This window comes from Meles meles, chromosome 4, assembly GCF_922984935.1.
Source record: "Meles meles chromosome 4, mMelMel3.1 paternal haplotype, whole genome shotgun sequence".
NCBI lineage: Eukaryota > Metazoa > Chordata > Mammalia > Carnivora > Mustelidae > Meles > Meles meles.
Window position 1 is genome coordinate 114,343,539 of NC_060069.1, and position 15,012 is coordinate 114,358,550.

The following is a 15,012-nucleotide window of genomic DNA, read 5'->3' on the forward strand; positions in this document are numbered from 1 at the left end:
ATATTTGGAGATTAAACAACATACTTCTAAATGGTAAGTGGGTTAAACAAGTCTCAAGAAAGCTTTTTAAAGTATTTTTCACTAAATGAAAATGAAAGTGAGATGCAGCAAAAGCAATGCTTAGAGGGAAATTTACAGCATTGAATGTATGTGCTAAAAAAAAAAGAAAGATCTAGAATTATCATCTAATTTTCTACCTTGGGAAACTAAAGAGAAGAGCCAAATAAGTTTAAAGGAAGAAGAAGAAAACAAATAATAAAAAATCAGAGCAAAAATCAATGAAGTTGTAAACAGGAAGTTAATAGAGAAAATCAATGAAACCAAAAGAAGGTTAGTTGGAAAGATCAGTAAAATTGATAAATCTCTAGCCAGTCTGACCATGAAAAAGAGAAAGCATGAATTACTAATATCAGATATGAAAAAGGGTCATCACTACTGGTCTCTTAAACATTGAAAGAATAATAAAGGAATATTATGAATAGTTCTATGCCCACAGATTTGATAACTTAGATAAAACTGAACAATTCCTTGAAGAACAGACTCTACTGAACTCATAAAAGGGGAAACAGATCTCTGGAATAGGCCTATATTGATAAAGAAACTGAATCAATAACCTTCCAAAACAAGGCACCAGGACCCAGATGGGTTTACTGGTGAATCCTACCAAACATGTAAGGAAAAACTGATATCAATGTTTAACACTCTCTTCTAGAAAAAAAAAAGGGGGGGGCAGAAAAAACACTTCCTAACTCATTCTATGAGTCCAGAGTGACTCTAATACCAAAATCAGAAAAAAAGCATTACAAGAAAGAAAAATTACATATCAATATCTCACATGAATATGAAGGCAAAATTCCTCAACAAAGTATTAGCAAACCAAACCCAACAATATATAGAAAGAATGAGATACCATGATAAATTGGGATTTATTCCAGGTATGCAAGGCTAGTTCAACATTCAAGAGTTAATTAATGTAACAATAAGAGACTCTTAATGATAGAGAACAAACTGAGGGTTGCTGAAGGGAGGTGGGTGGGGGATGGGCTTGATTGGTGATAAGTATTAAAGAGGGTCTTGTGATGAGCACTGGGTGTGGTACGTAAATGATGAATCACTGAATTCTACTCCTGAAACCAATATTACACCGCATATTAACTAACTAGAACTTAAATCCATTTTTAAGTCAATTAATGTAAGTTATCATAACAGGCTGAAAAAGAAAAATCACATGATCACATCAATAGATACAGAAAAAGGATTCAACAGAATCCAATTTCCATTCATGTTAAAAATTCTTAGCAAATGGGAAACACAGGGGAACTACATCAACTTGATACAGAACATCTACAAAAAACATAAACCCAATCTCATACTTAATGGTGAGAAATTAGATGCTTTCCCTTCAGATGGGAACATGGCAAGGATATCCCTTCCCACCACTCTTATTCAATGATACACTGGAAGTCATAACTAATGTACTAAGACAAGAGAAGGAAATAAAAGGTATTTCAAATTGGGAGAAAGAAATAAAAGTCTTTATTCAGAGATGACATAATTACCTATATAGGAAATCTCAAAGATTCACCAAAAAAACCTTCTGGAACTGATAAACCATTACAGCAAATTTTGATATACAAGGTTAATATGCAAAAGTAAATTAGACTTGGATTTTAAAGGATAATACCATTTACATTAACACCAAAAAAGGAAATACATGAATATAAATCTAACCAAATATGTATAAAATCTATATGAGGAAAACTATAAACTTCTAATAAAAGAAATCAAAGAAATTCTAAATCAGTAGAGAGATATTCCATGCTCATAGATAGGAAAACTTATTATTGTTTAGATTTTCAATTTTTCACAGCTTGATTTATAGATTTAATGCAATTCCAATCAAAATCTGAGCAAATTATTTTGTGGATATAAAAAAACTAAAGTTTATATGAAAATGTCAAAGTCCTAGAATAGCCAACACAATTAAAGAACAAAGCTGAAACACAGAATATGTAACTTCAAGACATTCTGAAACCTACAATAATCAAAACACTCTTGTATTGTCAAAAAAGAGACAAATAGATCATTATAACGTAACAGAGTGCCCAAAACAGACCGAGGCAGATAAAGTCAACTGATCTTTGACAAAGGAGTAAGGGCAACTCAATGGAGAAAGCATAGTCCTTTTAATAAATGTTGCTGGGAAAATTAGACACATGCCAAAAAATAAATTCAGACTCAGACTTACAGCTTTCTCAAAAAATATAACTGAAAATAAGTCATAAATCTAAATGTAAAATGCAAAACTATAAAACTTTGAGAAGAAAATACAGGAGAAAATCCAAGTGACGTTCAGTTTGATGACAACTTTTTAGATATAACACGAAGAGTACAATCCATGAAGGAAAAAAGGATAAATACAATAGATAAGTGGAACTTCCTTAAAATGAAAAACTTCTGGTCTACAAAACACATTGTTATGAGAAAGAAAGAACAAGACACAGAATGGGAAAAAATATTTCTAAATCATGTATCTGATAAAGGACTAGTATCCAAAATACACAAAGAACTCTTGGAGCACCTGGGTGGCTCAGTGGGTTAAAGTCTCTGCCTTTAGCTCAGGTCATGATCTCAGGGTTCTGGGATCGAGCCCCACATCCAACTCTCTGCTCAGCGGGGAGCCTGCTTCCACCTCTCTCTCTGCCTACCTCTCTGCCTACTTGTGATCTCTGTCTGTCAAATTAATAAATAAAATCTAACAATGAATACTGTTATGCTGAAAAAATAAATTAATTTAAAAAAATAAAATAAAATACCAAAAACAATTTTAAAAAGGGAATAGATTTTATTTAAAAATAATAATAATAAATAAATAAATAAATAAAATCTTAAAAAAATACACAAAGAACTCTTAAAATTCAACAGTAATAAAGCAATTAAAAGTGGGGGAAAGATCTGAACAGACAGCTCACCAAAGAAGATATACCGATGGCAAATAAACATATGAAAATATGCTCAACATCACATGTCATCAGGGAAGTGCAAATTAAAACAACAATAAGATAACACTACACACCTATTGGAAACAGCTAAAATCCAAAACACTGTAAACATCGAATGCCAGCCGGGTTGTGGAGCACCAGGGCTTCTATCACTGCTGGTGGGAATGCAAAGTGGTACAGCCAGTTTGGAAGACAGGTTAGTAGTTTCTTACATAGCTACACGTGGTTCTACCACACAACCCATCAACCACACTTCTAGGTATTTACTCAAATAAGCGGACACTGATGTCCACACAAAAAGCTACACATAAATGTTTACAGCAGCTGAATACATAATCACCAAAATCTGGAAGCAAACAAGATATCCTTCAATAGTAAATGGATTTAAAAAAAAAAAAAAAAGGGTTTGGTCTGTCCAAACAATGGAATATTATTTAGCCATAAAAAGAAATAAGCTATGAAACTCCTAAAGATATGGAAGAAGCTTTCAGAAGGCTGAAAAGGCTACATGCTGTATCCTTCCAGATATAACACTCTGGAAAAGGCAAAACTATAGAGACAGTAGAAAGATCAGGGTTTGGGAGAGGGAGGAAGGAACGAACAGGTGAAGCACAGGGGATTTTCAGGGCAGTGAACTATTCTGTAGGATACTGTAACCGTGGATACATGCCATCATGTTTTGGTCAAAATCCACAAAACTCTACAATATGAAGAATGAACCCTAATGTAAAATGCATTTTAATTAATAATGTATTGATATTGGCTTATTAATTAAAACAAAAGCAACCCACTAGTGTAAGATATTAAGAATAAAGAAAGATATGGAGGGGAAGGGTTGATGAGAGAGGGAAGAAATGGGAACTCTATACTTTCTACTTAATTTTACCATAGCCTGAAACTCCTCGAAAAATAAAGTCTCTTAGAAAAAAAAAAATAAGATACAGATACAGACCTCAAAGAGCTTAAGTTCTACCAAGAGAGATTTAATTGTAATTGTTATGTGACAAACTTCTCTGTGTAACCAAGGGGAATACCTGAATCTTTTTAAATTGTAGAATGTTTCAAATGCACAACATAAAACATCCCCCACTACCCAGAGTCGGTTTTAAAAGATAGTAACTTTCTCTCAGATTTGTTTCAGACTTTTTTTAAAAACATGTAATAAGGGGCGCCTGGGTGGCTCAGTGGGTTAAAGCCTCTGCCTTCGGCTCAGGTCATGATCCCAGGTCCTGGGATCGAGCCCCACATCGGGCTCTCTGCTCCTCGGGAGCCTGCTTCCTCCTCTCTTTCTGCCTGCCTCTCTGCCTAGTTGTGATTTCTCTCTGTCAAATAAATAAAATTTTAAAAAATGTAATAAAACTTTACAGAGGGGCGCCTGGGTGGCTCAGTGGGTTAAAGCCTCTGCCTTCGGCTCATGTCATGATCCCACGGTCCTGGGTTCGAGCCCTGCATCAGGCTCTCTGCTCGGCAGGGAACCTGCTTCCCTTCCTCTCTCTCTGCCTACTTGTGATCTCTGCCTGTCAAATAAATAAATAAAATCCTTTAAAAAAAAAATACACAGCAGATTTCAAAGAATAGAAGAAGAATAAAATGTCATTAATTGTTGTCTTGAACTGACATGCTGAATTTATAATATTTTGATATATGGATTAATATTAAAATGGATAAAAAAGAAAAGATGATAAAAAAAAGTTTTCTTGGAAAGCTATTACATGACAGTGATATGAAAACAAATGAAACAATTTAAAGGCAACCAAAAAATACTCCCTTAACTGAATGAAACAAGTTTCTACTTTCCCTATGGCAAAATTTACTAGTTTGGTGAGGTGAAAAAAGACAAAGCCATTTGGATTACCGGAACCAGAGGGCAGTATAAGGCTCGTGTGAATGTCTCTTCATTTAAAATTTAAGAAAAAAAAGCTTATAGAACACTCATTTAGGTCCCAGGGTCCTGGGATCGAGCCCCACAACGGGCTCTCTGCTCAGCAGGGAGGAGCCTGCTTTCTCCTCTCTCTCTGCCTGCCTCTCTGCCTACTTATGATCTCTGTCTGTCAAATAAATGAATAAAATCTTAAAAAAAAAAAACTTTACAGAAAGAACTAAAAATCTTTGTACTCCTTTCTGTCAACATTATGTTCCCTCCATACCCAGAGGTAACCCTATAGTGAAATTGTCATTTATCTTTTGTATCATATTTCATGCTATTATCATATGTAACATAATCTATATACAGCATTTGCATACAGTTTTGTTTTGTTTTTTACTCTTAATTCAACTACTTTAATTGTTACAGTTCTATATAGATTTTTTCCCTTCTTTTGGGAGTAAATTTGGTCATACATACATACATATATATATATATATATATATATACACTTATTTTTTTTAAGAAAATTTCCACCTGGCCAAAATTTTTATATTAGCTAGGGTAAGGTTTGTCATGGTATTTGCTTATTATTTTATTGGTTTTTTTTTTCATTTATTTGTTTATTTACAGCATAACACTGTTCATTGTTTTGGCATCACACCCAGTGCTCCATGCAGTACGTGCCCTCCCTATTACCCACCACCTGGTTCCTCAACCTATTAGGTTTTTTTTCAAAGATTTTATTTATTTATTTATTTTGACAGAGAGAGAGAGAGATGACAAGTAGGCAGAGAGGTGATAGGGAGGGGGAGCAGGCTCCTACTGAGCAGAGAGCCCGATGTGGTGCTTGATCCCAGGACACTGAGATTATGACCTGGGCCGAAGGCAGAGGCTAAACCCACTGAGCCACCCAGGCGCCCCTTATTAGGTTTTCTTAATCGCTGATTTATTATATATTTTAATAGATAATACATTCATAGAGCTGGAAAAATAAATGTAACATACAAAGGTATACAATCTTGCTCTCATCCCTAAATATACACAACTATTCATTTTTTCCCAGTCTTTCTTTTTTCAGTGCAAGCAATATGAATCTATAGTCTTTTTTTCTTCCTCTCTTTCCTCTAGCTTGCTCTTGCAATTAACAATGAATGTTGAAAATCTTTCGGCAACAGTTGGTAGAGAACTTCCACATCTCCTTTTACAATTGTATTATAGGCCATTGTATTGAAATATCCTAACTGATCTATTTAACTGACCCCTTACTGACAGATACTTGTGTTGTTCTCAATTGTTGTTCCAAAACTGCCCTGTACATATTCTACCTTGCAATTGTACAAATTCATCTACAGAATACATTCCCAGAATTGGAATTCTGAGCCAAAGAGTACACTTTTGTCATTCTGACAGTTATTTCCAGCTTACCCCTTAAGGGTTATACTAATCTGAATTTTCATTAGCAATGCAACTATATGCAGAGTCTGGGACAAACACAATGAAGATCTATATACCATTATATAAAAATAAATGTAAAATTTATAAATTAAGCTAGGCTGCCAAATAAAGTCTACGTGCTTGATTCTAATGCCATGATAAACATACCTTCATAAGGACCTGGAAGGCCAGTTTGAATTTAGGAACTGTGGATTCCTTAGAGCTCTAAATCAGAATGTGGCAAGGAGCCCCAGCTCCATCTGCCTCCTTTCTCCCCAAACCTGTCTCAGTCCCACTCCCAGGATGCTTTGTGCTCATACCTGCAGACACCCCAGATCACACCACCAACCCATAAATGGCCACCCCTCAGGGAATGTGCCGCTGTCCCCTGAGAGGCCAACCTTGGGGTGAGAGGGAAGCACCCACAATCCCTGGAAGCCCAGCAGAGGACCCAGATGCAAGCAGCAAAGCCTGGAAGGGGAGACACAGGCTCTGGGTGGGGATTCCCACCTGATTTTTGCTTAAATCTTTGTTATCGTACCTGTGTTGTGACCCCCTTTATTTTTGTACATATTGCTTAATTATGCCTTTTTGTCTTGACAAATCTCACCAGATATTTACCTACTTAAATTATCTTTTCAAAAAAACTAGCTTTTGGTTTCTTTTCCTTTTTTAAGATTTTATTTATTTGTCAGAGAGAGAGTGCGAGTGTACAAGCAGGAGGAACAACAGGCAGAGGGAGAAGCAGGCTCCCCACTGAGCAGGGAGCCTGATGCCGGATGCCCAGCTTGATTCCAGGACCCTGGGATCCTGACCTGAGCTGAAGGTGAATAATTAACTAACCGAGCCACCCAGGCACCCCTAGCTTTTGGGTTTGTTGATGTCTGCTCCTGTTTTGTTTTGTTTTTAATTTCCGTTCCATTACGTTGTTCTTTTCATTACCGCCAAACAGCCTTCCTGAGAATTGACTTTCTTTTATATTGTTTTTTTTTTTATTTCTTTTATCTCCAGGTCTAGTTTGATGACAGATGCATAGATGGTACTCAACAAATGTTTGTTGACTGGCCTCTCTGGCATTTGCATATTGGTTGAGGGTATCAAGCCCAGGCTGAGCTACTATTGCTCTGTCATAATCACAATTTTAACACCTTTTGCTCCACAGTTCAAGACCCTGTCCACTGAAATACCTGAATTACCCACAAAATATAATAAAGGTAGTATTGGCATTTTTAAACCTCCGTATTTTAAGTAAAGAAAAAATCAGACCCAGAAAGAATAAGAGCTTTGTTTCTTTCATTTAACTAGTTTTTAAACCTATGGACTCATAAAAATGACATTAGGTATTCATTAGCCCAACATCCCCATTCTACATAAAGCCTATCTTCTATATAAAGACTAACTTGTTCCAGACTAGTAACTAATTGATAGCTGAGTGGATTAACTCAGATCCCTTCAGTACTAACCAAGTGCTCCCACCCTCTACTAATAGTACTGCCTTTACCACAGGGAAACACAGAGGGTAAGGATCAGCTTCAAGTTACTTGAGGATCAACACACTGAAATATGTTTAATAGTAGTATTTTTCTTTTATAACACCAGTATAATATTAATATTTCCCTACATTTTCTCAAATTATAATAAGTAATATTTCCAGAAATATTAGCCCTATTTTCTATATCTTTACCACACAACGTGGACAGTTAAATGCAGAACATAATGTAAAACACTTCATGCTGCCTGAGAAAGTAGCATAAAATACTAAAACTTCCAAATGGAAAACATGAATTTCATTTCCTCTCCTAAACTAGACAAATTAGAATCTGTTGTGAAAAGTCTAGTTTAATTAAGTGCAAGATTAAAAATATCTTTCCTTAGTCAAAGAAATTCCATCAGAAGGCTCGAGTGTCTGGCTCCAGTTCTTAGGGTTTTAACATCTTGGCATCTGACATTTGTCCCAGACCAGGAATGTGAAACATTTGGATGAGGAAGAAGATTCCTTTTAAATGAGAAGACAATATTTAGGAAAGTTATTCCATTGTGAAAAGGAACACTAAAAGTTTTAAACAAATAAAATACGTAAGATTTCGTTTTTTCCTTAAGGTAAAAGTTATTCAAAAAGAACTACATGGAAGAAAATATTCTTACATATTTCAATAAACTGGTTACATATTTTAATAAAATTTTTCCCTGATGATGTAGCATAGTATATATATTTTTTTAATGCAGGATGATAAAGCTGTTCTTAGAACTGTTCTGTTTTAAACTGATCAGTTGAGGGGCATCTGGGTGGTTCACTCAGTGGAGCTGGCGTCTGACTCTTGGTTTCCGCTCAGGTCAGCTCAGGGCACAATCTCAGGGGGGAGAGATCCAGCCCCCACCTCAGACCCCACACTCATTGTGCTGAAAGGGGAGTCTGTATCCCTCTCCCATTCGCTCTCCCTTTTTCCCATGTGTACAAGCTTTCCTTCTCTATCTCTCAAATAAAAATAAATAAATCTTTAAAAATGTTTTTTAAATAAATCAATCAGTTGAACCTTCAGTTTAAAAAGCTGAGTTTCAATCCAAAGGTCCAATCTAAGTCAATGGCATCTATTCAAGGTATAATCAGGGAATGGAGAAAACTATGCACTAAAAAAATTTAAAAATAAAAAAAAAATTTTTTTAACTATGCACTAAATTATCTAAAAATTCATAAATTAAAAAAAGGATTTAACATTTGTTGAGTGCTTATAGTGTCCTATATGTCATCTTAAATCTGTAATTATATTAACTCATTAAATCATTTAATGACAACTCTGTAAGTTAGGTATACTATTGCTCCCATAATAGGAAAACTGAAGTGCAGAAATGTTGAATAACTTGCTCAAATTTATTCCGTTGGTAAGTGGTGACATTTGTGTTTCAACAAGGCAGTCAGGATCTAGAACTCTTTCTTTCTACTTCCGTATTTTCCCCCCCACCCCGATTCTCAATGTGCACACTCCTAACCACCATATTTTCTACCAAATGTTCTTCAAGAAATATATTACCAAAAGATCTATTGGTGGTTGTATTCAGAATTTTAAGGAAAACTAATACCTGTAAATCAAGGAAAAATGCACTAAGCCAAGAGTCTAGCCTCTTAATTTAAGAAAGTGACTTTGAAAATGGGATCAGCAATTTAAACCCCAGTGATGTTAAAATAATTCATGTCCCTCAGCCAATTACATAACAAAATGTATTCCTTCCAAAACAACTCCCTTCCCTTTTATAGTAATTGATTTATTTGTTTGGTTTGGTTTAATTTAGAGAGTGGTTACATGAGGAAGTGAGAAGGGAGACTAGTAAAGGAGAAGAATAGAGATTAAGACTAAATAATGCTATAGCTGTCTAAAATCCAACCTTTTCCACCTGGACCTTTTTTTTTTTTTTTTGAACCCCCAAATGCAAACTGTACTCCAGGAGCAGTTCCATGAGTTTGATTTATTATCAAGTTTGCCTCATGAGGAAGTACTGTAATTGAGTAAAACAAAAGTCAAGCATCTGTGTACAAATTATTTTCTGCGAATCAATAAATTCTCCTTGACATTTCCGCACAATCCGCATTTCCTACTGTGCAAGAATTTCAATGCTATGAAGTTTGACCTTGGGGTTTGGGAATATTACAGCCTACTAAAGTCTCTTGTTGGCCTGAAGCATAAGTGAATCCTGAGATAGGAAATGAACGTCAGAGCATCTGGAGAGAGGTTGGAAAGGCACTCAGGATGGCAGAGAGGAATTTTATAATCTAGAAAAGAAACAGGATATGGTTCAATAAGGCATTGTCATCAATGCTAATATGTTATGACAAGCTATTCTCCCTAAGAGTTGAGGAAAACATCCCCTACGTTATGATTATGGACATCTGTCTATGTTTACATCAGGCCTAGTTCAAGTTGGAAAATGTCAAGAGAAAGATGTACAATGAAACTTAATTATATTTCATTTTACTTTCATCAAGTATGATTGGACCAAAAAGCCATACTGCTTCTTGAATTACAAGGTTACATTGCTACTGGGAACACAAATGCAACAGAGATAGAGCACCTTATTGTTGTCCTTTTTGAAAACACATTACTCAGGGTGCATATTATTTGATAAAATGCTTAATGTGAAAAGATTAGAGTTCTGGCAAAACTTTGATTTGCTCCAACACGAAAGCATCCTACAAAATTGCTGATCACATAGCCAAACAAAAGAGGCCATACACGACTGGAGAGATCTTAATGAAGCCCAAGTTCTGGAAATGATTAGAGTGTTGCATGGCTTGGAACAGAGGAAGAAAACTAAAATGGTGGTTGCTTAACTGCTGAAAAAAAATCCATAATAACATTTATCTTAATATTTTGGTGCAAATTACAAGGAATTGGTAGCAATATTCTTTTACTTCTGAAGGCAACTATTTGACAATGTTTAGTCCAGTTTCTTGTTTTCATGTGATTCTTTCATTTGCTCATCAGCTATGTATTGGCAACTATATTCCAAGTACTCTGCTTGGTGCAGGGAATGCAGATTAATAAGTCAGTTCACTGCTTTCTTGGGGCTTTTATTCTAGGAATGGGGAGACATTGAGCAAACAAGTAGAATTAAGTGAGAGATTATCAGATGATAAAATCCATGAACAAAGTACACATGAAAGAGAGCAAATAGAATGACAACCTTAGACTGAGTGGATAGAAAAGGTCTCTCTGAGGAGGTGACATTTTACCTGAGACCTATATCACCAAAGAGACAGCCATGCGAAACTCTGGATGAAGTGTTCCAGTAAACTGACATCATCATAGAAGAACTCCAAGTCTAGAGCTCCTTTTGGAAATTGCAAGAGTAATCAATAGTTTTGAAAAATTTCTTTACCAAGCAAAACTTCAAAAGCATAGGATATCTTACTCCTGAAAGCCTACATGGAGAAAGTGTTATACCTGACAATGTATCTCATTGTGAAGCTTTGGTGGAAAAAAAAAGATCATTATTATTTAATGGTTTCATCAGTGGTATAAAAATGCCAAATACTATTCTGGCAATTCTGAAAGAAGTCCTGTCTGCTTCCATGAAATGCTATCAACTTCATCTGGACTAGGGCTTTAATCCATGACCTTTCACGAGAGGCCTTATTAAGAAGGAGGAGGGGAATAAAAAGCTTTTCTATACTACACAGAAGATCACTGGCATTCTAGAGGTTATGTCTTGAAGCACTCATTTGATATTTAAATGAATGATTCATTTTAAAAAATGAATAATTATACTTAGGATAATTAAAGATAAGCTCATTCATGGCTTGTTTGATGGCCAGTAGATGTTGGGGCTTATGTGAATGTGAGAAATCTTTCCATTAAAGGCAGTCACCAGGAGGAAAGCTGTTAGAACACGAGCAGTTTTCCAGGCAATGCAGTCTGAATGTAGTCTCTTTCGCTGTTCTAGACTAGAAGTTCAACAGCAGATAATCATATAATTTTGTGAAACTGAGGGAAGTATTTTGGCAAGACCTAGAAGAATGTGACAAAGTTATAGCAGTTACTCCAAAAGTCTATAAACACCATTTAAAGACTCAGAAAACCTGAAAAGTGAACATATTAATCTACATTTTATAAGCAGCATTAATAATGTAAATCTTATTGACTTGAAGATAAACAACATGACTTACCAAAGTGCCTAACCTTGCCTAGCATGGCAAGGTTATTGCCATGGTTATTGCTGGTTACTACTGGTTATTGCTTATCTTTATGAGTTAGGGTTTTTGAGCAAAGTTGCCTCAAAAAAAAAAAAAAAAAGGAGAGAGAGACAAATTCATTGATTGAGTTACCCTTGTCATCCCTCTAGGAAGACAGAATATGCAGGAGTGAAAAGGAAGGAACTAAAGTCAGTATAATCTAGATTTAAATCCAGACCCAAAACTCTCTAGCTAAGTAAATTTGACAACATTTTCTGAGCCATTTCCCCATCAATTTCATGGATATAATAATTACTGTCTCAAAGGTAGTTGTTAGGATTAAATGAGATAAACATAAATCATAAACTTGTCAAATCATTTGTACACCTAAAGCTAATGTAATAATGTAACATTGTATGTCAACTACAATCAAATAAAACATTTTTTAAGAAAAATTCAGAGCAAGAACACATTTATCTCTTTTTTGAGGAGCTGATATGCTTTTACTGCTAAACAAAAGGGTTAAACAGGGTTTTTTTGTTGCTTATTATGCTTCATTTAAAGTCTTAGCCCTCAGGAAGTTCAGGGATATGTCTCAGGGATTATGTTTTGTATTTGTTTTTAGCAACTCCCTCTGTTTTCTTCCTTATAATGTTTTATATGTTGGTCCTAATTTTAATGGTTCTATCGTAACTGTGTCCTTTATTACTCACCACAAATTTCCCTTTTAAAGTAGATGTCATATAATGGAAAGGAGGGAGAGAGGAAGGAAAGATTCCTTGAAAGTATACTCTTTAAATAAAGTCTTACAAATCTAGCAGTCTTAATAGGGTGAAACCTATAGTTCATAAATTTTTTTAACTGTAAACAAAACTTAAACCAATAAATAAAGAAATAAGCAGAACAAAAACACATTTTCTCAAGTTTAAATTTTATTGTTTTTGTTCTGGCAAATTTTCTCATGCTAATTGTCCAAATCCTGTTAATACAATATTTTGTAAATGATGTTCTGAGGGGTGGGGAGAGGAAAGGACAATCAGATCCCTTCTCAGCTACGACTCCATCAACAGCTAATATATTTGCCTTCTTTTGTCCCCAACAGTGGATCTTTGCAGCTATCCGTTGGACTTCTGCCTGCTCTCCCAACCTTCTGTCCTCCTCCGTTACCTTCTCAGAGGGCAGATCACCCCTCTTTCTGTTCTATGGATGGGTTTTATTTACCCATATTTATCCAGTTTTATTAGAGTCTGTCTCTGTTTTGTTTCAGAAGGGAATACTCAGCACACCCAGCTTTGAATCCCTTTATGGAGAACCTGTGCAGCCCAAGGGAACAAGCTCTGGGGTCACAAAAAGTCTTTGTTGTGAGTTTCGGGGGGGGGGGGTCCGCTAACATCATTGTTTTACACACCGCTGCTCCCCCTCCCACCTTCCAGGGTCAGCTCTAGCACGTAGGCGTTTACTAACAAATATTTGTTGAACAACCAGAAAAAATCATTTTCTAAGTAATCTTCATTTTCGAGTCATTTTTCACACTTGGAAAGTGAGAACTTTGTGCACAAACCATAAGATTTTATTTACAGTCCTAGTGAGAACATTCCTAAACTTTCTTCTTGAGATGAAATTCCATTCTGCACATGTTTGATTATGTGCGTCCATCTGTGTGTGTCCATAATTATTTTTCTTTCTTGGATTTAGCTAAACAAACCCAAACATGTGTTCTTAATGATTTTAATTAAGCTGGTATCCAGTCAGGAGTTAAAAGAGCAAGAAGAGGCTAATTAAAGTAGGTAATTCCTCACCCTGCCCACTCACACACACATGCCACTATATGCCAGCCATCCATGGACCCTTGTCTATTGTTCACACGTTACACCTTGGTGGGCAGCCTCAGCCCAGACATGGCTATTTGTAGTACCAGTGCGTTAGGTGTCAGGGACAGAGGCTCAATACCTTCTCTTGACTTGAGTTCAATGTTACAAGTTAAAGATAAACATAACATAGTTAACCATAAACAATATTACCTTTCTGGATTCGAATCACAGTCGTCCAGATGCCCAGTCCCAAAACAATGGTCATCAGCAGTCCACACACAATGGCCACTAGCACCTTGAGGTCACATGCCCGGCAGGAAGCCATGGAAGCCACAAATCTACCCCTGGTAAAAAACAACTAGTGTCTTTCTTCTTGAGCCAAGAAGGTGAATCAGAAATGATTCTAAAACATAAAAAATAATTCCTCCTTTCAGTGATCTATCAGGCAGAATTCCTCGTTTCTTAGGACTTTGAGGTTAATCAGGCAGGATGGAGTCTGAATCATCTAATGAAAGGTACGTGCTCTCGCTGCTATTTCCTCATCCTTCACTGAATGAGAATGTGAAAAAAGAGATTGGAATCATGGGAAGAGAAGATAACTGAGCGTCATAAAGAAGAAAGAGAGGGTATAGTTCACAGGGTCAAAGTATAAATGTTCAGATAAGCAAGAAGGTGGGGAAGGAAGCAAAAAAATTAAAAAAGAAACCAAGTCACCTTCTTACACTTTGGTTTTAGGGGGATCTAGCAGAAGTAGACCAACAGGTGCTTAAGGCCACACAGAACCTTCTTGTTAACATGGGGTTTAAGCAGTGCCACACACACACACACACACACACACACACACACACACCCCACATTTGTAGTCCTTGCACCTTTTTAAAGGAACCCCCATTTTGAAAGCTGCAGTTGGTGACTGGGCTTTACTAGCTCAGGTGAATTTTGAAAAGCACGAAATCCCAGTACTGCAATCCACCTGTTAAGGGCTAAATTGCATCTCCCTAAAAATTCCTATATTGAAGTTCTAATCCCTGTAACTCAGGATGTGACCTTATATGGAGAGAGAGTCATCACAGACGTGAGCAAGTTTAAATGAGGGCATGAGAGCAGGCTCTAAACCAGTGAAACTGGTGTCCTAAGAAGAGGAAATTTGCACAGAGATATGCAGAGAGGAAAGAATTTAGGAGGACACACAGGGAGAAGATGGCTGTCCACAAGGCAAGGAAAGAGGCCTGG

General features: G+C 36.2%; 1 protein-coding gene across 2 annotated transcripts in view; it reads right to left on the reverse strand.

Annotated features, from left to right (window-relative positions):
* ADGRG7 (adhesion G protein-coupled receptor G7) overlaps positions 1-14,310 on the reverse strand; it is an 80,056-nt gene extending 65,746 nt beyond the window's left edge. For both annotated transcript variants that reach the window (XR_006818048.1, XM_046002769.1), the window contains exon 1: positions 13,990-14,310. Coding sequence is in view for 1 of the 2 variants with exons in the window: in XM_046002769.1 (XP_045858725.1) it covers positions 13,990-14,104 (115 nt within the window). In the remaining variant the exon portion in view is untranslated. The remainder of the gene's footprint in view (positions 1-13,989) is intronic.
* Positions 14,311-15,012: the final 702 nt, after the last annotated feature.